Source organism: Vombatus ursinus, unplaced genomic scaffold (genome assembly GCF_900497805.2).
Source record: "Vombatus ursinus unplaced genomic scaffold, bare-nosed wombat genome assembly UNPS02010788.1, whole genome shotgun sequence".
In the NCBI taxonomy this organism is placed as follows: Eukaryota; Metazoa; Chordata; class Mammalia; order Diprotodontia; family Vombatidae; genus Vombatus; species Vombatus ursinus.
In genome coordinates this window covers 3,867,034-3,894,344 of record NW_020950566.1, presented here as the reverse complement: position 1 = coordinate 3,894,344, position 27,311 = coordinate 3,867,034, and the positions used below count along the sequence as shown (strand labels likewise).

The window sequence follows — 27,311 nt, the reverse complement described above, 5'->3', positions numbered from 1 at the left end:
GTGTCTAATGGCAAGTTATTAGGATAAGATTTATTGATTTTTTTTGGTAATCCATGTGTTTAGACTACAAAGATACATTAAAATTCAAACTCTATAACTTTTTTAAAAATCGATTTCTATTTGCCTTGGATACCAGCTATATTTAATGGGCACCATATTTTAAGAGGGAGTCTGTCTTTCCCTAATACTTTTGGTAATCTGGCCTTCTTCCTAAGTAGATGAAAGGGTAAATGCATTTATGCCACTTCCATGAACATATTTACAGTTTCGTTTTCTAGGAACTCTTCGTAAAGCCTTCTTCAAAAATACTGACATGTGATAACATCCTTGCTTAAGTGCTTTGTTGCTGTAAGCAATATTCTTTTTAAAAATAGTTACTACATCTGCTTGATCAAATTCACATTTAAGCAAATTATGCCAATTATGGGTCGAGTGTCTCATCATGAGCTGACATCTTCATGGACCTGTTTCTCCTTTGGAGAGTCTCTTCACCGCTTTTTTCTTGGTCATCGTCCCCTACCCAAAAGGCATCTAAACAAAGACAGATGAACCTAAACTTACATTTGCACAGGGCGGGTGTTTAATATATATTTGTTGAATCAAACCTTTGGAATTTCAGGGAAATCCAAGTCAAGGAAGTGTGAACTTGCTTTTAATTAGAAGAAAATATTAGAGACTAAAATCCAGACATGGTGGTGGACCTGATTAAACTTCACTAACCTTTCCCTTTCAGAAATATAGACTAAGTCTGTTATATTTTGGTTGTGTATCACCCGGAGCTTTTGGTGATGCTGGATTGGAGCCCAGGTTATTTGCAGGTGTGGACATCAGTCATGCTTTCACACCTCCTGCAGCGAACATAACAGCACCAGATAAATTTGCATTCACACCTCTCCACGTGTCTTACTACATGGGTGTTGTAACCCCTCCCACAGCAGAGGAGGTTACACCCATCTGCTCCTTCCGAAGTGCGGTTGCACTCTCTGCCCTGCGTCCCAGGGATGCCTAATTTTCGATCCTCCATGCAGTAGTTGGGCGATTTGTTAAGGTAGAGAAGATCATCCTTGCGCACTGATATCTTTTTCTGGTCTTTTTCTCTCCTGCGCATCTTTCTTTTCATTTTATCCGAGACCTGCACACTGTTTTCGTACTTATCTTTTAGAAAATGACCAATCTTCTCAAAGGGAGACATGGTTTTCCAGCAAGTTTTCACAGCACAGGAACCCGAAACTCCATGGCAGCGGCAGTCGACTGACATCAACTTGGCTACTGCCTGAAATCAAACGGGAATCATGTTCAGATTTTACTTGAACTTCCTGAAATTCCTGTCTACAACTGAACTCCAAATAACTATTTCTTCCTGTTTCGCTTACCCAGGCAATAATGATACTATCTTTGTGCATTTCTTAGACACTGTAAAATCGGATTCAGGATCTTTTTTAGAGCAAGGTCAAATTGGAAATTCCCTGTAACTTGACATGAGTGGGCTTGACTGGACTAATGATTTTAGACAGCCCCCAGAGAGTATAGTTGGGTGACACTTTCCTCCAAGTTTCCCTTATAGCAACACACAAAAACAAAAGAAATAAAATAAAAGCAATCAACCTACTGCCACATGACATTTAGAAAGATGCCAGAAAACTAATATGTTTATACCTTTAAAAAGGATAAAAAATGACATGGGCCCCTGAAAACTAAACCCATTACATTTTCACACAAATGATAATTTCATCCACTAAAAAAATACTATTGAAATATTCTCTAGCTAGTGGTCTCATTAAAAAAAAAAAGTTTATAATACACACCAAAGAGATTTCTTCTGACAGGCAGAAGTGATAGGGAAAATTCTTGGGAGACAAGTAGTAAATATATGTCCCATCTTTTAAACACCTTGTACCTTTAGCTATTTCTATTATTCCTGTAGAAAAACTTTCCATTTCTCAATTTAAATGTAACCTATTGCTTCTAGCAAGTTTGATGACTTCAACCACCAGAGTCATTTTACACCAGCTAAAGATACTGAGGTTTTGCCCACACTTGCCAAGTATTTCTGCATTCAAGAAATTTATTCCCTACTGTATTCAAAACTGGGAGAAGAGATCTTTTTTATTCCTCTCTGAAAATGGTATAAATGATGACAAAAGCAAATGGAAGAACATTTTAGCAATACAGACAGTCCCCAGCTTACACATGGGTTGTTTCAAAAGTATGTATGTTGCTTGGAACCCAGAAGACATTTTACCACAGAAACAAGTGTTTTAAATTGTGGTCAACTTCCCCTGCCAGCTCCCAGATATCCATTTAGCCCCTAATCTTCCCCCCGCCACCCTGCCACACACACCTTTGGTATTTCTAAACAATTTGTCCATCCCATTATTCCTGCCCTGCCCCTGACAAAAAAATCCTCAACAATAACAACATGAAAAATACAAAGCTGCACCTCTCATGAGGTGATTCAATCTCTAATGTTCACAAAATTACAGCACTAATAGAAATTTAGAACCGAACCATCACCGTTTCTATATAAAAATTCAAAGTTCCAACTCATTTATTGTAATGAAGCCTGGTAAAAGTTGACCTCCTTTTGGCTTTTGCATGGGGCTAGAGTCCTTGAGGCTTCATTGTTAGCATGGCCATGCCCCGGGTATTCCCAGCAATGGGAAGGGAACATAGATGCTTACTCAAGTCTGGTAAACTGCACCCAAACTGACCAAAGGGAGGTTAGGTGAGACAGTGTGGATAGTTAAGTACAAGTTTATCCCCACAACAAGAAATAGAACAAAATATCCATGCTTTTCTATTGGTGGGTCAGTAGCTATCATCTAAAGCTTGGGTTTTTACCTTTTTTTTTTTGTTATAAGCTTATGGACCTCTTCTCAAAACCATTTTTAAATGCATAAACTAAAATACACAGGATTACAAAATCATATATTGTAACACATTATAATTATATTGACATATGTTTGAAAAACTCTATGGACCCCAGGTTAAGAACCATTGATCTAACACTTTCCAGTTCCGAGAGTTGAATTGAACCCAAACAGACTGAAAAAGCAAAAAAAAAAAATCTCAAAAATTGGCAATCAACATGTGCAATAAAAGTCAAAGTAGTGTTTAGATATGGAATTGACTCTAATATTGTGTGAAATGTGCAGTTAGAATTTTAAGTCTGTGTAGTGCTAGTTTCTCATATACTAGAACCTACATTTTCTAGCCAGCAAATCATAGTAACCAAACTACAAGAGCTTCCATCATTTCCCAAAGGATAGCAGAACAAAATAATACATTACTAGAAATAGTTGGAGACTTAGTATGTAGGCAACATATTTGGAAAAATTTAGAATTGTCCCTTCTATCCAATGACTTAATAATCGCTGATGAAAGAAATGAGCCCACAGTTTTAATTCCACTTAGGTAAGGGGTTTCTTATCTGAATTGCAAAATAACAATGAGATTAACACTTTGATCTTCTATAGGCCACTTAAAGGTTATACATCTTATGAGCTGTGTAATCTTTCCTAATTAAATATTAGATTCTACAGAGAATGATTCAAATATTGCTATACAGTGATTTGGAGCTTATGGTAAGTTACAGTGGTAGTACTTCTCACAAATAATAACATCATAAAAGAATCACATAGGAGGCCGCCATTGTTTGTAGAATGTTGCATACACATCATTTTTTGAATTTGCAATATTAACAAAATAATGGAAAGGCTTCAGATCCCTCGCAAATTGAGAGGACTTTCCTTTTTTGAGGTCTAGACCTGAGATTTCATCTCTATAATTTCCTCTCCCCAAAGATCATCAACTCATCCACAATATATAGTCTGAGAGAGTTGCCTAGGGGCTCTGAGAATTTGTGACTTTGCTGGTGGTCATACAGCTAGTATGTGCCAAAGGCAGGACTTGAACCCTGGGCCTCTCTGACCATAAGGATGGCTACTCATTAGAACACACTATCACATGCAGCAAGGCTGTAAAAGTAATTAATTTGTGAGAAGCTTAGAAAATATATATGCCTGAGTCTTATTAACCTCGGGTAAGGCATACTCTTTGATTGGCCTTAAAGGCTCTAAAGTAATTTATAACATGGAACATAAGCTTGCTCCAATACATTTAGGGAACTTGGAATTTAGTTTTTGAAATGTACCCAATAAAATAATGACTCTGGGCACAGGGACAAATTAATATAGTCTACATACTTTATGTGGTCAGATGTTGTTAAGTACCTTCAGTTTATTAGGAGAAAGGAACTAAATAAATGCCAAATAAAGCCACTTTTCAGAGCTCATAATTGTAGTCCTAAGAATCTATAATTATGGGTTAAAACTTGTTGATTACCACAAGCAGCCCAACTCTTGTGCCTAAATGCCACGTCTCTCTGTGGTGCCATAACTGGGGACATACCCTGAATAGCAGAGTGAAGTCTCATGAAAGACCTTGTATAGTAAATCAAAGAATAGTTTACATAGAATGGGCCACCCAGGAGACCCTTGGGAAATAGCAGTTGATCAATATATTCAGCTGACTGATGGATTTGGGCCATCCCCACACTATCCCTTGATACTGCACAATTAGTCTTCCTGATTCCAGGGAAACTAATTTCAATATAAAATCTTTTCAGTGACCTTTTCTGAGTTTCAAAGCAGTCTTTACCTTCATATTTTCTAGCAAGGACAGTGGTGGAAATTCCTCCCCTAAGCCGTTAACAGATATTTTCTAGCCTGTAAAAAGATTGAATTTCTGAGTCGATCCACAACCAGCCTTCCATAAGGATAATAAGATATGTAAAATACTATTTCAACTATTATTTCACTACTTAACCCATCTCGAACTAGCAACTTCTAACTCCTACTCCCACCCCCATCAACCTTGTCAGGAAACCTCCAGCAGTGCTCATATTAACTCCTTAAAGTGGCATTCAAAAGGCTTCGATATTTGAATCCACATACCTTTTCAGGAGTTATCTCACTCTAGTCTCTCTTCAATCCTGCATCTGTGCCTTTGTGAGTGCCACCTCTCCTGCCTAGCATGGCTTCCCTACATCTCCACCTATTGAAATCCTCCCCCTCAAGGTCTAATTCAACTGAGCCCCTACCATAAAACCTTCCCTAATTTGTTAAGTAATAAGTGATACCTCCTCCCTTGAATCTCTTATACCATCCTAGATTTCTACATACTTATCTTCTTTTTTAAAAAATTATTTTTAGTTTTCAATATTCACTTCCATAAGATTTTGAGGTCTAAAATTCCTCCCCCTCTCTCCCTTCCATCTTCCCCAAGATGGAATGCAATCTGATATAGGCCTTACATATACATTTATATTAAACATATTTTCCCATTAGTCATGTAAAAGAAGAATTAGAGCCAATGGGAGAAACCATGAGAAAGAAGAAACAAGAAAAAAAAAAGAGAGCAAATAGTATGTTTCCATCTGCATTCAGACTCCATGGTACTTTCTCTGGATGTGGGCAGCATTTTCTGTCATGAGTCTTTTGGAGTTCACACTTATCTTCTTGCATTATGGTTATCTCTATACCCATCCTACAGACTGACAAGCCGTTGTTTCTCTCTTCCCTTCCCTCCCTTTAGATTATAAGCTCCTTGAGGACAGGAATCATGTCTACTTTCACATTTTTATTGCCAGTGCATTGAAACACAATCGGTAAGCACTTCTTAAATATTTGTTGAATTGAGGGGACCTAGTATAGGATAAAATCCACAACAGTTACTCTTTTGTGGTTTGGGGGAGATAGAGTCAGCTTGATGCAATGAAAAGAAGACTGGACTCCATGGCAGAAGCTCTATTTCTCTCTGCTGCTTATTAGCTATGTACAACCTTGTATGAGTGATTTAATTACTCTGAGCCTCAGCTTCCAAGTCTTTAAAATGAGGATAATAACATCTACCTTAACAACCTTCTGGGTGATTGTGAAGAAAGGGCTTTGTAAATGTAATATTCTATAGAAATCTGAGCTATCATTATAGGGGGAACATTTTTAAAAGAAAGGGTAGAAAGTACAAAAGAGATTTATTTTCTCATTCCATAGTTCACCACCTGCTGAATTTGTGTGGCAAATGATATGGAAACTGGAATTTTTAATAACTTGGAGTTAACCAGCTTTCAAGGATTAACATTCAAAAAGCTTTCACCCCATTTTCGACAGATTTGGAGGGTCTCTTACTATGTCTGTTAAGTAGGGGAGTGGTATTTTTATTACAGATGATCCTCAATGATAATAAAACCACTGAATTTCCATAGAAAATAAACTAGAAATATTTAAGTGGAATATGTCATATATCACATATGCATGTACATATGAATGTGTATAATACACACACACATACAATCATTGTACCACTGAAATACATTTCATATCTATGCACCGCAGAGGACCTAAAAAGAGAAGAAAGGAATACTAGAAGTACTAACTGACTAGAGGGTTCGTCTTCCACTACCAGATTTGTATAGTGCTTTACACATAGTAAGTGCTCAAGACACATTATTAGATGAATTGTCACTGGTTTTACGAATGCCACCCCCACAAAAAAAAAAGACAAAAAAAGAAATCCCAAAGGTTAATGTTTGTGATTTGCCTCAAGTCACACAAAAAATGAGGAGCATTACATCTTAGGACCGTAATAATATAATTTTAGAAAACAAGAAGATTCTCTGAATAAAATTTCAAGAACTAAGAATCTTACATCCAGGAATATGATGTCTGGTCCAAGTGAGTTTTTATGTCATGTACCGAGAATTTTAAACAGTGGGCCACTTAATTATAAATAGTAAAATTTGAAAATAAAGGATGTCACAGTCTTTTTTGCCAGAAACTCCAGAGGAGAATAGCAACTGAATGAATTTTATGTGGTTATGTGCAAATTCCTTTCTCTACTCTAGTTGAGTTGTTAAGGTTTATAACGATATCAACAGAGGAATGTTTTGTTAACTATTGCAAACAGATGTGTGCATTTTGGTGGAACATTTCTGAACTTTGAGAGGGCAATTAAGAAGTTGGCATTTGGTCCATGGAAGTTCCCTGTATTTTGCTTTGGCCAATGTGAGATGAAATGTTTTGAAATATGATAGCAAAGATGCATGACTAAGACTGCAAAACATAAATACAGGATTGATAGAAGCAGCTCAAATGGCTGAAGAACTGGTCTCTCAATACTGATTTGGAGCTAACATTTCTGACAAGAGTGTTCCATGCATGACCAGCAAATTTTGCTGATAAATTTAGGTCCGTTAACTTGTTTAATTTTGAAGTCTGCCAGCTGATTCCATTTCAATCATAAAAACTGCAATACAAGTTCATAAAATGGTATGAGCTATTCCTATTCCTAGGAGTCATTTTGTTCAGTTTCTGTTTGAAGAAATATTTGAACCTGCTGATGATTCAAACGCTTGTGTGTTGTTCAGCTACTTATCTTAACTATTCTTAAATTCAGTCAATGAACATTTGGGGTCTGGCCCTTCCTATTTTTTGAGTTACTCATCGTAAAACAAATTATGGGGTAGGGAAACTTAAAAGTTTATGAGGTAGACATGGGAAGAATGGAAATATCCTATGCACACCAAAAGAAATACCCATAAATATTCCAAGTCACATCATTCCCAGAAGTACTGCCCCTGGAAGACATCATATCATGCCATTGGCCAATCACTGCTTTGCAACATTATTCTTGGAGGCATAACTTAAGGAATGGTGTCAGAAACCTAGTGGGATTCAGAGTATTTAAGGTCAGCGGTTAGAAAATCATCTGTCCTACTCATAGCACAACTAAGCGCCAGTACCCACATTTTTGGGAACATTTCCTTATATTTTAAGTCTGGGGATTTTGAGACTAGGAAAGTACAACTGAATGCAGACCTTCAACTCCACTCTGAAGAAGATACCTATTACCTTAAAATCCTCATTGGCAGAGCTGAAAATTGACTTGATTGTCCTTTCACTTAAGACAATAACCTGGTAATTTGTTTTATCCTACCATTTAAAAGGAAACTACAAAATGTAATTTGGATTCTAATATATGAGCTGTACTTTAAGAGAGATCCAAAAAAGAACTAAGTGTTTATATCCCCCCCAATATTATACAACAAAATATTTCATGTGTTTTAATTTTTTATGTGGCTACAATAGTGTGAAAAGAAAAAAAATTACTATTGGCAAAACTCCAAAGCTTATGTCTACAATACGGTGAGATTTATGTGTGGGCTGAATTATTTTTCTGCAGCACATAACTCTCTTTGGCACAATAACAATAAAACTGATTACTGTAATGTAGGAAATAATTCAGAAGCTTGTTTAAAATAAGCAAGAAGTAGATTAGGATTAATGCTGAGGAGTATGTTCTTAAAATAAATATGAAGATAGTAGTTTAGTATCAAAATGAACATTTACCAGATCTAATATTTCCATATAACTTAAAAAAAACCCAGAAAAACAAGGTAATACTAAACCCCTTAGTTTCATCATGGAGATACATTTCAATATCTATTAGAATTCTTAATTTTTTATTGCATTGATCTGAGTTGTAAAGTTGTTTCAAAGTTGCTTTTCTCTGTAATGTTGTTGTTATGTATACCTTTTTCTCCTAGTTCTGTTCATTCTTATTTTAGTTTCAATTCAGAGACTAAAATCTTTTCAGATAGACAGAAAGAAGTATTTCAAAAATATGTTCTTGTCTCTATGTTTTATCTCGTTTATTTTGACTGAAAGATTTAGCATTTCAATGTGATTGAATTTAAAGAAGCTAACAGTATGACTAGGGATTCTAAGATATATGAATTTCCTTCATTTGTAAGCCAAGTGGATTTATTTTACTCCTTTGACTTTTTTTTTACTGTTCTACTTTGAATTATTGTGCTTTGCACATTATTCTATTAGTTATTAATTATATTTTAACTTTTCTTGCATTTCCTACGCTAGAAAAGATGTTCTAAATTGGATTGTATTGAAAGTAAAGCAACAAATATGCCTCTGTGTGTGCATGTGTGCATGTATGTGTGTATACATATATATGTGTTATCGTATATATAATATGTATTATTCATTTGGTCTAATTTGTACAAAATAAATCTTTTATGAAAGAAAAAAAGACCCAAATATTTCCAGCAGTTCTTTTCCAGCCAATAACTGGAAACTAAGGGAGTACCTACCTCTTGGGAAGTGGTTAAACAAATTCTGGTATATGAATATAATGGAATATTATTGTGACAAATGGACAGTTTTGGAGGAAACTGGGAAGACCTATGTAGGTTGATGCAAATTGAAGTAAAGAGAAGTAGAACCATTTATACAATGAAAACAAAGCAGAGAAAAACTGCTTTGAAAGACTTTAGAACACAGATCAATGCTGTTAAGCCACAAGTCCAGGAGACTGAAGATGAAACACAATACTCACCTCCTGCCAGAGAGACATACATCTTCATGCATGGCCAATGTGGGGATTTGTTTTGCCAGACTATGCATGTTTATGATGAGGGTTTTAGGGTTTTTTGTTTTTGTTTTTGTTGGTGTTCCATGGTGGTGAAAGGGACAGTGGGAAGAACAGATTAAAATATTTTTAAAAATAAAATTTTTAAATCAAGGAAATTTCTCTTTGTTGTTAAATGGAAAAAAATTAAACACATTATATTTTAAAAATATTATTTACTAATTTTCTTAGTGACATTCTGCAATTAAATAATATAACTTACTGATTTCAAAGTTTTCTAAAACTCAAAATAGCTTAATTCTTTAAATATAAATTGTCCAGAGACAGTAAATTATTTTGAATCATCTTTATTTTATTTTTACTTAAAAAAAAAAGAATGGCCATGGCATAAAGGTAGTTTTTGTCAAAGACTTTTCCTAAATGTTTTGACTTGTTTTACTTTATATTAAGTTTATCCGGCAATTGAATGGCTGCTATGGGAGATTTACAGTTTGTTAGGTGATTAATCAGGAATCTAAAATTATATAAATATGCAATGATTTTTATGGACTAAAGGAATTGCTGAAAATAACAAGATAAATGTTCACAACAAAGTTTTCAGTGACTTCAGAAGAGTCATTGTGAATATTCATGTAATTCAGCAATGTTGATGAATTTAATTTGTACTGTCAACCCTCTCAGTGGATATGAAGATATAAAATGAAAGGAAAATGTGTAGCGTATTTTACACGAAAAAGTGAACAAAAAACCTGAGCTCAGATACTGGATAAATGAGGTGGTTAATATTTAAGGCTAAATTGTACTTTTTTTTGTTTGTTTTACAAAAAGATTCTTATGAAATGTGCACTTCATAGGTCATAGTAGAGAAAGGTGTAGACAGACAAGTAATTAAACTAAAGAGCTAAGAATTCCAGTGGGCTGAAGATCATTAAGAAGTAATTATAAAGAATTCCTTTATTTAAATATAATCCACTGGACAAATTGAATTCAATTTATTGAACTCATGCAAGTGATATAACGTAGCTTAGTAGAAAAAGCACCTCTCCAGTGAGTAACAGAGCACTTGGATTCAGATACAAGTTAAAGTGACTTTCCTCTTTCTGAGTCAGTACTGAATTGAATGATTCAAGGTCTCTTTTGGTCCTAAGATTCTATGATCAATATTTCTGAAGGGATCTATTTTGTAAAGCAAGGCTCGGTTATACTATGGGAAATACAAGCCCCACAAAAGTAACAAACACACCTAGAAGGACGCATGTGCCTGAAACAAAAGCTATTTTAGACTATTTTAGAATAACATATATCATTCATGCCTTAGTTTTCTCCTCATTGATATGATCTCATTTACACTGAGGCTAAGCTTGGCCTCATCTTGTAAGCTCTTAAATCATTTTTATTTCATGTCCTAATACATACCTGCCTCCCGGCTTCGTTATTATGTAGATTCATTGCTAACAGTTTCCCATCTTTTCCAGTGGTGTTTTTGGTAGGGACATCCAAGAACTTTCTACTAAACCACATGCCATACTGGATGTCATCAGAGCAGCCACCCCAATGCCAACCTTCAGTAGCTGAGCCACCATTTTGCAAGTTGGTGTCACAGGAGCACTCTGTCATGTTCCCTGCACTGCATGATCTTGTCACAGAATACACCAGACCTGCTGCCATCACCGCATAGATAAATGCTGTTTCTTTGGTGCCTGGGACAAAATAAGGGGGATTATTCAGTTAAAAAGTCATTGCAATACATCTCTGAAATGGGTTTCCTATAAGTTCTCTCATGAAGGAAATGCATTTTTTTTTTGGAAAAAAAAATGACATCTTTATATAACAGACGCCCAGGATAGTACCTTGCACAGAGTACGTGCTTAATAAATTCCTGAATTAAATTGAAAAAAAAAAAAACAGTTGCAGCAAATGCAATATCAGAAATATAAGATCAGAACAAGAAGTTTGCTATTGCCCTTTTCTTTTTAAAAAGCAGAGACATCATTTATAAAATTTCTCTACTTTAAAACGATTTTCAGGCAGGTTCAAGTAAAATTACTCCTTGGTCAGTGTCCTTGTAGGTCAGTCTTTTATCTAATTTTAGTATTATCCTTTAAAAAAAAAGTATTCCAAGGAAATAAATTTCAGCAACTAATTCAGTACTTAAAACATAGAATTAATTACTGCTTGTTAAAATGAACTATGGGAAAAATATTGACAATATCCCTGTAACACCCCAAACATACACAGTTATCTTTCATTTTAATTTGTGCCTTCCTAAATACACACTGCAAAAACTAGTGTGATTGTTTTTTTTTTAACCTGTATGCAAAAAAACAAGGTAAAAGTAAAAGCCTGGATTCATGTAATTTTTTTTTTAAAATATGAAAATTATATATGTATTTCCAGAGTAGACTTATCTTTAGTAGATAGCATGTAAACATCGTTGGTATTATGTGAAATATTTTTATTTATCCCTTTGATTATGCATTCGATGGATATTACCTAATCTGAAACTGCTAGAGGCATTACAGTGTTGTATACAATGGGTAACTTATTTTTAAGGCAATACTAGATGAGAGATGATAACTTCTGAGTGTGAGTGTAACAGTCGCAGTAAATTGTTATGGAGAAATTGGAGGTTTGGGAAAAAGATCTTTATAATACCTACATTAGTATTAATATTAATGTCACTAACAATACTTGGATAACTAATGATCCTATATAAACATTAAAAAAATAGAATAGAAAGGCCTGCACTGATAGATGTTTTTCACTTTTTTTTTTTAATAAAAGCAGCCTGTCATCTGCAGTCTAATTAAACCTTTTCAACAGTGAATGACTGATATTTCTGCAACTGAAGACCATGTTTGTTGTGGTTATTCTCTGCAGGAGCCCCTGCTGCTTATGAAGGTCTGTCTGTGGAGTCACATGGTAGAACACATAAGATATTCACAAGAGGTATAGGGGGGATGGTGTAAGGAAAGGGTAGGATGTTGATGGGGAAAGATCAGTAGACCAGTAGGGTGAAAATAGAACGGTCTAAAGGAAAAGGCACTACAGTCTGCCGTTGGGACCCACTTAACAAAGCCAGACATCCTCATGCCTTTCTTCTCACAAAGTCACACTGCAACTGAAGGGCCACTGACACTTTTAAACTTTCCCACAACTTTTCCCAGGGAGCTTGTGTCTTGCCCAGAAGGAAATGGAAAGGGAGAAGGTTAAGGGAAGACAACTCTTGGAGTGTTTGGAATGACTTTCCCTGACCGATTTTCTTTACTCTCTAAACTCAGTGACTGGAGAGACAGAGAGTCTGGTCAGCTAGTGGGGCGGGGGTGGGGGAACCTGCTCTGCTTTTGCCACAATTACCCACCTGACCAGGGCTAGTTGCGTGGCACGGCTGGGTAAATCAAAGCAGATGGGGAACAGCATTCTCTGCGGCCTACATCATGTTTCCCCAGCTGGTCTCGAAAAACAGCGGGAGATGAAGGGGGCGGGAGGGACTCAGAGAAAGAAGTCTTAGTTTCCACCCAATTCAAAGGTAGGAAGGCAGAAGGTCGAGGGTTTGGGTCGGGAGGACATCGAGGATAATGAGAACAGCTTCACCCCCTCAGTGCCCAAGTCCACAGCTGGGGCCCCCTTCCCGGGGGCGCACCTGCAGCTTGACAGAAAACCCTGCTGTATTTCAGCCTCCTTCCCGCCCACCATCCCCGACTCTCCCGGTCCATAAGACAACGCGAACTCAAATGTTCCCTTCTGAAAGCCAGAGGAGGGATGCCTGCTCCAGCTTCAGCAGCCTCCGCGACGCGTCAAACCCGCCGGTTCCCTGGGGAGGGGAGAGGCCGAGAAAGAAGGGGAGCAGGTGGACTCACCGCTGCTCAGTTCGTAACCGAAGAGAGGGGCGGCTCCTGGCGAGGCAGCCGGGGGCGCGGCGGCGGCGGGGGCAGAGGCAGCGGGCGAGAACACCTGGCAGTTCCACCGCTCATGTTTGAACTGGCTCTTGCACTCTTGGATGCCCAGTCGTGCCCCTTCTCGGATGCTGGGCAGCAGATAAGGTTTCCTTTTGCACAGTTCTTTCTGACGGCCGTTCAGAGGCAAGTTGGCGCAACCTAGCTTCTCTGGGACCCCAAAGGAGGCAATGCCCAGCCACCTGCAAGAGATGGCAGCCCCCCCCCCCACCCGGCGTGAGCCATGTACAGTCAGTCCCCTCATTTGCCCATCTCCCCTCAGCAAACACAGCTTACCCGCGGCTCCCAGACGTCGAGCCACGCTTTCTCCTGGCCAGGGGCTGCCCCCAGGGCTCCGTACCCTTTTTTTTTTTTTTTTTCCAACCACCCGCCCGGGAAGGGCGTCCGTCCCTCGGACCCTCCGCCTTCTTCCCCATCCCGCCCCGCCACTCTCATACTCACATCCAGTTTCCGTGAACGCCGCAGGGGAACAGGGCGAGCAGAGTTGCCCACAGGACGCAGAGGCGAGGCAGTCCCGGCAGAGCCGCTCTGTCCATGGCCACCGCATCGAGTCCCCGGGGCTCAGTCACGGTCCGCTGACCCTCCCTTGGCCTGTGAGCCCCACGAGGTACAGAACGAGCTCAGCCCACAACGACAAAACTGTCACTCTCCCCTTTACCCCCAGCATAAAATAGCCACTGTCGCTTTCTACCCTCTTCTCCCTCTGTCGAAGGGGAGTCTGAGGGTGCGGAGAAAGCGGCTTGGGACTCTCCTCCTTCGTTGGAAGGAGGGGCCGTGCAGAGTATAGGGAAGCGTCCCTTGCTTCCCAAGGTGAGAAACTGTTTGATCTTTTCCCCTTTCCATCGTCCCTTCTCCTCCCTGCCTTCCCCTCCCATCTTCTCCTCCGGGTAGCTCCTGGCTTCCAATTGGTCCAGTTTTGGCCGCGGCATCTCATTATCCCAGGCGCACAGGCTGTCATTGGCTGAGCCCAGGTCTCTGCGGGGTGGCGCTTTGGAAAGGGCTGTTAGCCGACTGCGCGTCCCGGGGCAGCGGTGCTTCGAGTATTTCAGACTGAGCTGTCACATCCTCCTTGGATGCTTGGAGCGAGGAGGGGATTGTTTCCTCTGGCCGACTGATGGGGGCGTTTTTGTCTTGGCAACTGTGGGTCAAGGGTTCTGAGGAGGCACAAACATCATTGTTTTCCATCCACCCCACTCTTCTGGTCCCTTTGCCAAGCCACGGGGTGGAGTGGCTGAAAGGCCGCCCTGCCTTTCTTTTTTTTTCTCCTCCTCCTCCCCACCCCCAGCAGGCTTTCCGATAGGTACCAAACAACTCTGAGCTCAGTAGATCGATTAAAAATTAGTGAATCAGTGAAACGTTTTGCGGAATTTTTATAAGGTTAATGGTAAAAAGTTGTCAGGCTTAACTTTTGGTTTGGTTTATATTTAGTGAGGGAGATGTCAGCATACTTAGCACCCGCACCCCCACCCCCACCCCGGTCCCATCCTTGTAGGCTCTTTTCAATACAAATAGCCTACTTTCTCCCCTTCTTTACCTTTTGCTTGATAATGTAAGAGTCTATTGTCTCCCAAAAGACCGAGTGTGAAAAACAGGCAAAGGGAGGGAGGGAAAGGACTGTTTCAAGGACTCCTAGGGTCCTTACTCCTAGGGTAACTGATCGTGGGTGTTCTGCTGAAATGAAAGAATCCTAGATGTTCTTAAGCATAGCTTTAACACCAGCTCTCGGTTTCTTCCTTAAGAATCTTGGGCAGGGCTATTTACAGGAGTTAAATCAACAATTAGATATTAAGATACTTGTTATGTGTCCAGGGCTGTAGGGGATACAGAAATAAAAAATAATCCCTTACTTCAAGAAGTTAAGATTCTAGTTAGTAGAGACAAGACAATGGTACCAACAATGAGATAAATAAAAGATAGTCCATAATTCGGTGCTAAGTAGTGAGGTAGGGAACAATGTCACATTTTTAAACAGGACTAGGGTATGATTTTGGATGAGTCATTTAACTTATCCAGACTTCAATTTCTTTTCTTTCTTTTTTTTTTTTAAGGCAATTGGGTTTGAGTGACTTGCCCAAGGTCACACAGCTAGTAAGTGTCAAGTGTTTGGTCTGAGGTCAGATTTGAACTCAGGTCCTCCTGACTTCAGTGCCATCTAGCTGCCCCCAGACTTCAATTTCTTATCTGAATAATGGGAGTTGAACCTGATGATGTAAGAGGTTCCTTCCAGCTCTAAATCTCTGATCCCATGATGGTAATGACAGGTTAGGAAGGTTGGCTCATTCCAGCCGTTTGCAGGATGAATTGGAGGGAAAGAGGTGGGGGAAAAGACTGGCCTGGGAGACCAGTGAGAGAGCTTTCCTGCTATCTGTGGTGGAGAATGGCTCAAGGATCTACTTAAGTTTTTGTTGTATTTTCAGGGCATCCAGATTAGCTAGCCATTGAGGTGCCTACTAATTCTGAAATTCTGTAAAGTAAGTGTCAGAGCCCAGATATACTCATGTCAAATATAGGATGAGCAAAAATAAGAAACTGAGATCTGCCCCCTACATATCTGTACCTGTCTGAAGGAGCAAGATTCACAATGATCAAAATGTCTTAATGCTTCAATTAAATTCTGAGGGTACAGAGTAATAAGTGAATCACAATGGAAGTGTTCAGACCAGGATCATGCCAGCAATAGAGATGTTACGATGAAATAGCCATCTTTGAAAACCTAGGGCATCTCCTCCAGGCTCTGCAGCTTTGCCAGTTGGCTCTTGCTTGGACTGCACTGGTGATTCTTCGTGTATTGTTGGGCTATGCTTAAAGTGGCTTTCCCCACCAGGATGGTGGTCCTTTTGCCTCATTGTGTATTGCAATAGCTCCAACTTCTTAATGATTCTCTTCAATTTCCATCTTTCTTACACTCTGTTCTACCCTACACATTACAGTACTGCCATATTAATGTTCTTGATGTTCTGCTCAAACATTATTATTTCAGTACTCAAAAGTCTTCAATAGCTCCTCATTGTCTACTGAATACGGTCTCAGCCCTTTAACTTGGTTTTTAGAGCTCTCCACCATTTGGCTCCAACCTGCCTTCCCTCTTTTTCCTCGACCTACTTTCCAGACTGTGTTCTTCCAAAACATACTATTTCCCCACTTTCCAAGTGTAACCTAGACTAGAACAGGGCACATGCAAATTGATCTTTCCTCATTCTAGTCACGTGTTGGTTTGGTGCTGCTTTTTTCCAGTAGCTGACTGTTGGTGAGGAGGAATTTCTTCAACAGTCTTTTATGTCTTTAAGCATTTCTGTTCTGTATAAGAACTGTTGCTGGGCTGAAGGGGATTTAGCATTTTCCCTTCTTTCTTTTGCCCTAAGGGACCCTTTGCTCTGAACCCCAGGGCACACAGTCTGGACTGGCTTCCTAGGGAAGTCTGGCCTCCCTTTAGAGGAGTTAAGCTCCCTTTTCTCACATTGTAGCTCATTAAACCCACACCTCAGTGCCCTGAGGAAAATTGTTCAAGGCTTAGGTTTTGGTTCATGTCTGGGGTTTCCCCAAAGTGGGGAAATAGAAAGGTACTCAATGTACAACATGAGTCAAGTAGTTTTGTACACACACAAAAGAAATGCTAAGACACAAAAGACTCAACACTCATTGACATATTTAAGCATTTGCTAATTTATACCTACTTATATCTGCTAGAGTCATAAACATCAGAATATGGAAGCTTGTGGAACTATAGAAAAAGCATTCCACAGTTCATCTTGGCTGTGCATGGTCCCAGTTCATGCCTTCTACAAATCCAGGTTAGGTCTTGGGCCCATGGTCATTTTCTCTGATGGAGGAACTCCATTTGCCAACAGTCAGTTCCACCTCTTGTAATGAACACCTTTTGAACTCTCAAGTTCACCTCCTAACCTGGATACATCTTTGTCAAGATTGATACTTAATTACTTATTCAAGAAATGAAAAAAAAAGCTCTCTAGTGCCTAGGTACAAGCTCTGCCAACACGTGGCCAAGGTCGGGAGAAAGAATACTGCTTTTCTTCCTACTATTCTGGAAAATCTAGTGAAAGAGAACTATTTGACACAGGGGAAAATTGAAGAAACACAGAGGGGTGTGGGTGGGGTTGGTGGAGAGGGTGGAGTCATACCTTTTCAAAGGTCCATTAAGTCATTAACTCTTACAGTTTAGTGATCTATAAGAGGATACACCTTGGTCTTAAAAGTGAAAGAGTGCTAGGTTACCCATGGCCGGTCAGGAAGTAACTAGGAAACCACCATCTCAAACTGCCCAAAGAACATGTGGTTGGAATAGAGAAGGACAGCTTTGCACATTCCCTTTTTAAGCCTTGTTACATAGACTTCCCCTTGTCAGTGCCTTTCGTCACACAATTCTCTATGCCTGATATATGCCTCCCCTTTCAACCTCCTCCGTGTCCAATCTCTGTTTAATATCCTACCCATCTTTAGAGTCTATTTCATGAAGCCTCTCCTGGTTCTTCTGGCCATTCCTCAGTACTCATATGGTACTTTATCCCTGTTTCATGTACTTTATTATATTCTAATTGATCTTAATTGTTATTTAAGGCTTTTTGCTTCCATGGGAAGCAAACTCTTTGAGGATAGGGATGATGTATTATTCATTCTAGATATAGCAGAGTGAGTCATATAGGTCCTTAAAATGTTTATAGTTTGTTTTGACCCCACTTAGGATCATAGAACCTTAGGGATCCAGCGAAACTCTCTTATTTTTTAAAAATTAATTAATTTAGTTTTAGTTTTCAACAATCACTTCCATAAGCTTTGGAGTTTTACATTTTCTCCTTTCTCCTCCCTTCTTAAGACAGCATGTAATCCAATATAGGCTCTACACATACATTCTTATTAAACATATTTTCACATTAGTCATGTTGTAAAGAAGAATTAGAACCAATAGGAGGAACAATAAGAAAGAAGAAACAAAACAAAACAGAACAAAAAAAGAGCAAGTAGTATGCTTCAATCTGCATTCCAGCTCCATAGTTCTTTCTCTGGATGTGGATAGCATTGCTAAGTCTATCAAAGTTAGTCATCACACAACATGGCTGTTACTGTGTACAATGTTGTCCTAGTTCTGCTCACTTCAATCAGCATCACTCCATATAAGTCTTTCTAGGTTTTTCTGAAGTCTGCCTGTTCATCATTTTTTATAGCACAATAGTGTTCCATTACATTCATATACTACAACTTGTTCAGCCATTCCCCAATTGATAAATGGTCCAAGGATAGGAACAGGCAGTTTTCAGATGAAGAAATTAAAGCTATCAATAGTCATATGAAAAAATGCTCTAAATCACTATTGATTAGAGAAATACAATTCAAAACAACTGAGGTACCACATTACTCTTATCAGATTGGCTAAACTCATTTTACACATAAGGAAACTGAGGCTTACAAAGGTGAAGTGACATTCCAAGAGCCAGTAATTAAATACAGATCTTCTAATTTCAAATATAGAGTTCTTCCCACTCCATCACATACTGCTTTAGTTAAGCTACTGGTTTCTTATTAAAGTATTTTTAAAAAAGATTTTATTTCATTTTTTAACATCACTCTCACAAATGACTCTCACTGATTCTCCACATGCAATAAAACCTTATCTTGTAATGAATAAATACAGTTAAGCAAAACAAATCAACCCATAGGCTATGTCTGAAACTCTCTACTTGAGCTTGGATAAGTCACTTAATGCCTTAGTATTTGTAAAATCTGTAAAATGAGGGCGTTGAACTAGGTAACCTCAGATATCTCTTCCAAATCTATGGCTCTAATTCTATGCCCTCTCTTCTGAGAGGAAGGAGACAAATTACCCTTAGTATTCTGGAGTCAGGATTGGTCACTGTATTGTCAGAGTTTTGAAGTCTGTGGACTTTGTTTTCCTTTCCATTATTGTAGTCAACATGCAAAATTTTCTCCTGATTCTGTTCACTTTGCTTTCAATTGTGTCATCTACATCTTCCCAAGATTCTCTAAATTCTTCATACTCTAAAAGAAAGTTTTTGATTTTTTGCCCAAAGAAAACAAAACTGTTTTCAGCTTACAATTCAACTTTGTGATTTGCCTTTGGTGTCATGTATTTGTATTTCTTAAATTTAAAAAAAGGTAAGTGTTTTTTTCTGTTTATTTGGCCTAAGAAATTAGATGAAAGAAACTCTACGAGACATCATAAACCTGTTCTTATCCCTCAGTATGAAGTGGCTTGACTCTGATGTAGTTTGTAGGGATTATGCTATCTTTTTTGGAGTACAGGATTATGCTCAATGACTAGGTTAAATCCAAGCATACATGAAACTGCAAATATCAAATTACTATCTCTGTTGTAGTTACTACAGATCTTATTTTCCTCCTCATTTATTTTTTTTTATTTGGCAATATCACACACTAATGTACAATCTGCATGTAATCTCTTGGATCTTGGACTGAGATATCTGAGAAAGATCGGTGTCTCCCATGCTTGGTTCTTACTTAATAAATTCTATGGCATAACAAACTGTCCTCAGAATACAAAAATTGAATGTCGTTTAAATGTTTTCCCAGGACAGGCATGGGTCTACATACACAGAACTATCCACATTCACTCACTCAGAATTGTAAGACTAGGGATTGGGGTTTATAGCCTGTGCCTAAGAAAATGAGTGAACCTAATTGACCTAATTGACCTACCAGAGACTAAACCTATGACTGAGGCTTTATTAGCTCTATCCTTAATCTGATAATTGAGTTGATATATACAGACATATGAGATTTCAAAAAAAGCTAACCACCTACCCAGGACAGTCAAAGATTTTCAGTACTGAAACCCAGGATCCTTTTCCTTCTAGTAGTTTTCCCTTGGCTCCTGGGAAACTCAGAAAGAGAGCCTGCTTGTGTAGATGTGTCCTGGACTCTGATTCTGGCAGATCATCAGAGGACTCAAGCTTCTAAGGGTCCTATTTGAAGAATCTCTACTCCTGATCATGGAGACTTATGTACTGGAAAAGTGACACCAGAGGCACACCAACTGGTCTTAACTGCCATGACAGAACAGAGGATTAGAGATGCATTTTACACATTTAGGTTCCAGTCCATTCTATATTAAGTCCCACCTGGATGCCACCAATGCAGAAGACAGAGCATGGATTCATGACCTCTGGCTCTAAGCAGGGGGTAGGGAAGGTGAGGAGAGAACTCCCTGCTGCTTCTGAGGGGTCTGGAAGTCCCATCAGAATGACAGATTTGAAGAGGCAAAGAAGATTACAAATGATACTTCAGGGATCAAATGGAGACAGGAAAGCGACGACAGGAAGAACTGTGACTTCTTGACTTCTTAAAATAAGGATAGCTCTGGGTAAAATACTGTGATTCCTGATTCTTTTGAGACATCACAGGCAACTTCCAAAGGTGAAATGATTGTGTAGCATGGCTCTCTAAGACACTTCACTTTCGCAGAGCTGTCCCTATTTAGGAAAAGCCATGTCGATTAAGGAATCATTCGTGTGTGCATATGTGTGTGTATTATATAAAACCAAGAAGCACAGTTCACCATGTTATCCATGGAAATCACTAGCAAACCCTGCCATACTGGCAAACTCTTCTTCTTGGAGTAAAGTGCATGAAAATATTGCTGAACTATCTGTAATGGGAAGAATAGATTTGCCTTCTCTGAGAAGTTTCACAAAATGTGAGTGTGCAATCTTATCTTAAAACCAATCAAAAATATGGAAGAAAAGGCATTAAAGATGTATCGAGGGTCTATTTTCTGGTAGCAATATTAACCATTTTTGTGTTGTGGAGGACATTTCTCAACCACTGCAAGTCAGTCAAAAATCAGCAAATTATTAAGTAGATAGTGCCTTTTCAAGCCATTTGTGTATTTATCTGATACCATTGTTTTCATTAAGGGCTATTTCACATAAAGAGAGTGTTTGTTGAGCTTAGGATAGCAAAAAAAATGGTACTATTTTTTCTGAGGCTAATAATATTGGGAGTTTTATATGTTGTTACAAGTTAATCTTCTCTGCACACTTCCTCCATTAACTATTCCTGTCATGACCCATGATAAGGTCTCTGAAACACTTGTTCTGAACTAGGATCCCTTGACCAGAGGAAAGCAATGACTGACTGAGCAGTTGATGGGCTCACAATTCCAGCAGATAGACATCTAGGGAGGGGAAAGTAATAAGGCGAAAATCAAAAGCATGAACTTTAAGCGCCAAGAGAGTTCATTCAAAGAGGGAAATTGAAGCATCTGGTTAACAGGGCAGGGCAGAATGTAGCCATTACGTAAACCTAGATTTATGGATTTGGATAGGCAGGTAAAGTATGGAGCCAACAAAGTGGATCTAGGAAAAGTGGAATTACAAACCAGAAACAAGGGCTGAAATGAAGCCAAGTAGAGTTTTACAAATAGATAGCAAGACAGATAAACTACCCACTGGTGACTTGTAGATTTAGGTACTTTTTAATAATGGCTGCCAGGTGCTCCTCAGCATCTTAAATGCCAGTATCTTATAGAACCGAAGACCTGACAATTTCCCTCCTAAAACAAACAAAAACCCTCCTTAAAGCCACTTCATGAAGTCTGAACCCCTTAGCTGGTTCTCAAGATTTTCAAGAGCACAATCAGTGCTCGACCCACCAGTACGTAACTGCTACTCTAGTCAGACTGGATGAATGAGTTTATTTGTTGAGCTCTTGTTGAAGCTTAAACATCTCCATTGGTTTCCAAGACACTATAGACAATGTCTAGCAACTGGCCCTATTCACAGTTTTTAGAGTGAGAATTTCAAAATATTTAGTAACCATTTGCTCATTCATCTATGGAAAACCAAAATGGATTCTGGGATTTTTTGTATACAGTGGTGACCCCAAAATAATCATGAGGACCACAAAATATAATGGTACTAGCATATGTTGAAGGCTATGTGTGTGTGTGTCTATGTTTCTGCTGCCTTCCAAATCCTTAGAGCATCTATAGTAAATACCACATAATATAACATTACATTATATTACCATTTACTGTGGGTTTTATGTTTAAGAGTCTAGGGTTCTCTTGCCAATTAGATTATAAACTCTTTATGTCTTTTGCTTCTAGATGCTCCTACAATATCTGGCACAAAGCTGAGCACATGTTAGGCACTCAACACATACTTGTTGGTCGGTTAGTCCTAAATCTCTTTTGTGGGGCTTACCTTTGTTACTAATGTGAACAGTAGAATAAACCAAAAATTAGTTTGAGAAGAGTCAACATAATCTCGTTTACCATTGTTGGTGATATTGGATTGAGGAATCTTTATGACTTATACTTAGTACCCTCAAGGGTCATAAATATTTATTAAATGCTCCCTATGTGTAAGTCACTCTCCTAAACACTGACGATGAAAGCATAAAAAAATGACAGGCTCTGTCTTTTAGGAACTTTTACATTCTTTTGAGGGATTGACATATATGGGGATAAGAATGATAGATGTTCTGGGAAAGTGTTCTGGGAAAGTGTTCTGGGAAAATCTGAGGCATTGTACATGTAACAAGTATTATATCAAGTCCAAGGATATCACAAGATGGCTAAGTCACCATCTCAGAGCTTTGGTGTCTGTTGCTGCTTAAAACAGTAAATGAAGCAATACTCTTAAATGAGCATGATAGATCCTTAGCCATGCATGTGATCCAGCTAGGTAAGCCTGTTGAGCTAACTGACCAACTCCAGCTGTTACTGTACTTGCCTTATAGAACTCTCTTATTTGAATAGGCAATTGCTCAGAACCCACAAGATTTATGAGAGATCAGAGACATAAACATAAATTGTATAAATAGGTGTGAGGCGGTGTTGCTGTTTGTCTTTCATTCTCTAAGAGGACCGTGACATTGGAGAGATGATGCCATGACTTGCAAGTGAATTGGATTTAAGTGAGGGAGGGCTGTGCAAGGTCACTAGCCTCACTCTCTCCTCCAGAGCCATCTGGGTCCAGTGGCCAGATACAGATCAGGATGACTGGTGTGAGGTTTGTTCCAACTGAAGCATTCTCACCTTCTGCAAACGATTAAAGGAAGGGAGGCATCAATACAAAAACAGCACACTTGAAAGCTCTGGAGTTAGCAATCTGATGAAATTGTCTAGTGCCAAACCAGCTTCTGGGATTGTCACATGGCCTTAGGGAAGCAGCTTCCAAAATTAGTTGAAATCACAATATTGATATAATGGGCTCTTTGCCAACACAGAGTCTGAGCCCAGGCAGGCTGGATAAAAGATTCCAGTTGCTACATTAACAGCAAGGTATTGTGTGAAGCCCCAAGAGCATACTCTAGAAGCCAGAACTGGGCAGCAATTGGATTGGGTGGGTGAGGGAGGGAAGAGGAGGACAACAACAGCAGCCGCAGCGACAACAACAAAGCCTTTACCTGCTTTAGAGGCTGCAGCAGAGCCCAGCTTTTAATGTAGACTTCCTTTTGCCATGTGATTTGACCTGCAGCATATCTAAAGCTTGGGCAGCTAGGTGGCACAGTGGATGGAGTGCCAAGTCTGGGGTCAAGTGTCAGGAAGACTAATCTTCCTAAGTTCAAATCTGACTTCAGATACTCACTAGTTGTATGACCCCGGGCAAGTCACTTAACCCTGTTGGCCTTAGTTTCCTCATCTGTAAAATGAGCTGAAGAAGGAAATGGCAAACCATTCCAGTATCTCTGCCAAGAAAACCCCAAATGGGGTCATGCAGAGTTGGACAAAACTGAAAACAACTGAACAACAAATGTGAACCTACATCATAATAAGCTGTGCACAGCTTATTCTATGTTCTGTTAACAGAATTCTGGGTTATTATTATAGGAACCTGATAGTTCACAAAAGTAAACAAAGGTAGGTAGACAAAGAGCTTTTCCATAAGCTGAGATTTCTCTGTGGGCAGAACAGCTGAGATCTAAATGTGTTAGATGGACCTAGCGGTCCTTAGTTTAAATTGGCCTATTACAGGGAAAGTCAGAGAGTAGCCTACCCAGCTGCTGGTCAGTGTAAGGAGGCACTAGGTTCACTAGGGTTCATTATCTTGTCTGTGGGCCTGTGTGGTGGCACTGCAGATTTTGTAGGAGGTTAGTGATACCCAGAAACATGGAAAGGAGCCTGATCATGAATAACTTGCCATGACAATTAATGACTGCACCCAAACTATCTATGCCAATGAAAGAACAATAGATCTAGATCTAGATCTCTATTTTGGAACAATAGATTCATTACAATACTACCAAATAACTTCTTTTTTGCCTTCTGAACACATTCTTTGGCATGTCTTCATTTTTTCCCTGTAGATTAATTTCTTGATTATGTTTTTCTTAGGCTAATATTAAAATAACATGTTCCTTTAGCTCATGCTGTTAGCCAGTGGAGGTGGCTCAAAGTGCACTGGATGTCAGGGAACATTCACACTGGGCCATAAATAAGCTTAAAAAGTAGATTGTCAGTATAGGCCAACATGAGTTAATTGCTTTTTGGAAATGATCTATGACAAAAAAGTCATTTGTGGGTGCCCTTCAGAAACATTTGTGACATCTCTACCATTGGAAGTGTCTACATTTATCTGACCTGATTGTGCAAACTTGGCAAAGTTGATGTAGGATAGCATAGCTGCATACCAAATAGCCATATTATGTTACCATGGATCATTTGTCATTTGGGAACAGTTGTGATGGAGGATTGTTTTAGTTAATTTCTTTCTTAAAGGTGTGTCATAACATGGAATTTAAAACTCAACAAGTAAAAGGAGTGGAAAATGTAGGAACAACAAAACTAAGCATATTTCATAGATACTTTTTCACAGATACTACAAATTAGAGATAGAATATTGACTTTGAAAATTATGTAGATTATGATTAAACATCGTGGTTTATTTTTCCTACTCAGATTTAGTCAATAATACTGAGAAAGCCATGTAAATTTTCTGTACCTCTTCCGGATTTTAAATAATGTGTCTCAGCACATTAAATAAAAAAGCTTTGGAAGATAGAATAAAGAAAGTATTTTCCCATTAAAATTACAACCAGCCTGCATTTTTATTAGCCTTCCCTGAACTTATCAGTTACAAATTAATTTGTTGACAGCAAAAAGGCACTGTTTGAGGAAGTACTTTTGATATGGGTCATATTTTTCAGTTTTTATTAAGCCTTTCTTGTATAGAACTTTATCTATCTTAGGCCAAGATAACTTTCTTTGAGTCTTGAGGATTGTTCTGTTCTATGGCTGAATTAGCAAATGGTTAGTAAACATTTTGAAATCCTCATTCTAAAAATTTTGAATACAGCCAGTTGCTAGACACTGTCTATAGTGTCCTGGAAACGATTGGAGATGTTTAGGTTTCAACAAGAACTTGATAAATAAAATTCTCCTCTATGAGCCTGTAAACTTTCTTCTTTGGTTACTTTATGCCTTTTTTTTAGGTCTGGCAGGAACACAGCTTCCTTGTAGTTAATATTGTTAGACCACCACTTAGTCTAGCTGAGGGGTGCTTGACCGCAACATGTGCCTCTTCCCTCTGACCCCATCTGCAAAGGTTGGCTGTGCATCACCTATTGCTAGTCCCAGCTTGGTTCTTTATAGGCATAGATAGCTTGATAGCTCAAAACCAGACTGATGAACAAGAAACTGATTTATTTGAGTCTTTGATGAAAACCATCCCTCTTGCTCATGGGGCATCTAGGTGGCAAAGTAGATAGAATGCTGGGCCTAAAATCAGGAAAACTCATCTTCTTGAGTTCAAATCTGGCCTCAGACTCTTACTAGCCTTATGACCCTGGGGCAAGTCACCCCTGTTTGCCTCAATTTCCTCATCTGTAAAATGAGTTGGAGAAGGAAATGGCAAACCACTCCAGTATCTTTGCCAAGAAGACCTCAAATGCGGTCACAAAGAGTCTGACCCGACTGGAACAACTGAACCACAGCAATCCCTCTTGTACCATTACTCCATATCCATGTAGTCCAGTAGCTATACAAGACTAAGGATACTTCGACAGCAGGTATTTGAAGAGGGAAGGTATACACTCTGGCATAGAACATATAGCTGTAGGCTTAGAGTCTGCAAGGTCTGGGTTTGAATCTTGCCTCAGACACTTGGTAGCCGGGTGACCCTGGATACCTCATTTAACATCCCAGACCCTGTTTCCTCACCCGTAAATAGGGATGGATAAGAGCATTCTCCTAGGGTGGTTGTAAAGATCAAATGAGATATTGTGCACAAGGAACTTTGCAAACTTTAACATACACTGTAACTGCTAGCTATTATCCAATAGCATTTGTGATATTTAACAGATTATCCACATTATAAATTTTGGTTGTTTCCCATGCCCAGCTAGTGATTAGTGGTGTCACCTAGGTAAAGAACTTAAAACACAATAGAGGGATATGTGTATGTATGTATATACATATGTATATGTATATAAACACACACACATATATTCACATATAATATATATATATTATATATATATATATATACAAACACAATAACTTAATTTAATCATTTTTTTTCCAAGTATCTTAGGAGCAGCTCAGGCCAGGGAGATGCAAGCTTTCACTGCACACTAAGCAATATGACCTCGGTTGAAGTCTGATCAAGCCTTTCTAGTTAGAGATTTGCAGGCCACTGAAAGGCTGTCTAGGTTCAGAGTGACAGGACAACCAACTTGCTCTTGGTTTGAGCTTCCTGCCCTGAGCTTCAGGCCTGGGGCAGAGTCTCTGGGCTAGATTTGGGCTCTGGCTCAGGGCAGAGTGTTTTAGGCCTGTAGGCTCTCTTTTCAGGTCCTGTGTGATCTGGAACCTCTGCTGCTACCTGCTCTGGTGCAAAGCTACAGGTCCCCTTCCCCCTACCCCCAGCCTCCTCCCTTCTTCAGGCTCGAAGTGACACAATCTGCTGGCTTGCTTGC

The 27,311-nt window shown here is 39.0% G+C and overlaps 2 protein-coding genes across 4 annotated transcripts in view; one reads left to right on the top strand and one right to left on the bottom strand.

The window, feature by feature from the left end:
• FAM3C (family with sequence similarity 3 member C) overlaps positions 1–10,991 on the top strand; it is a 79,850-nt gene extending 68,859 nt beyond the window's left edge. Inside the window, exons 10-11 of one of the 3 annotated variants that reach the window (XM_027855169.1) lie at positions 5,596–5,668; positions 10,920–10,991. In XM_027855169.1, the coding sequence (XP_027710970.1) occupies positions 5,596–5,658 (63 nt within the window). In that variant the 3' untranslated portion in view covers positions 5,659–5,668; positions 10,920–10,991. Of the gene's footprint in view, positions 1–5,595; positions 5,669–6,053; positions 6,131–6,966; positions 7,291–10,919 lie in introns of those variants that run through there. The other 2 variants (XM_027855172.1, XM_027855171.1) reach the window with 2 other exon arrangements.
• Positions 98–13,943, bottom strand: WNT16 (Wnt family member 16). The gene is made up of 4 exons (XM_027855166.1): positions 13,842–13,943; positions 13,305–13,582; positions 10,861–11,144; positions 98–1,273 (listed from the first exon to the last, which is right to left on the bottom strand). The coding sequence occupies exons 1-4, from the start codon at positions 13,934–13,936 to the stop codon at positions 809–811; spliced, it is 1,122 nt and encodes a 373-aa protein (XP_027710967.1). The 5' UTR covers positions 13,937–13,943; the 3' UTR covers positions 98–808.
• Between the last annotated feature and the right edge of the window lie 13,368 nt (positions 13,944–27,311).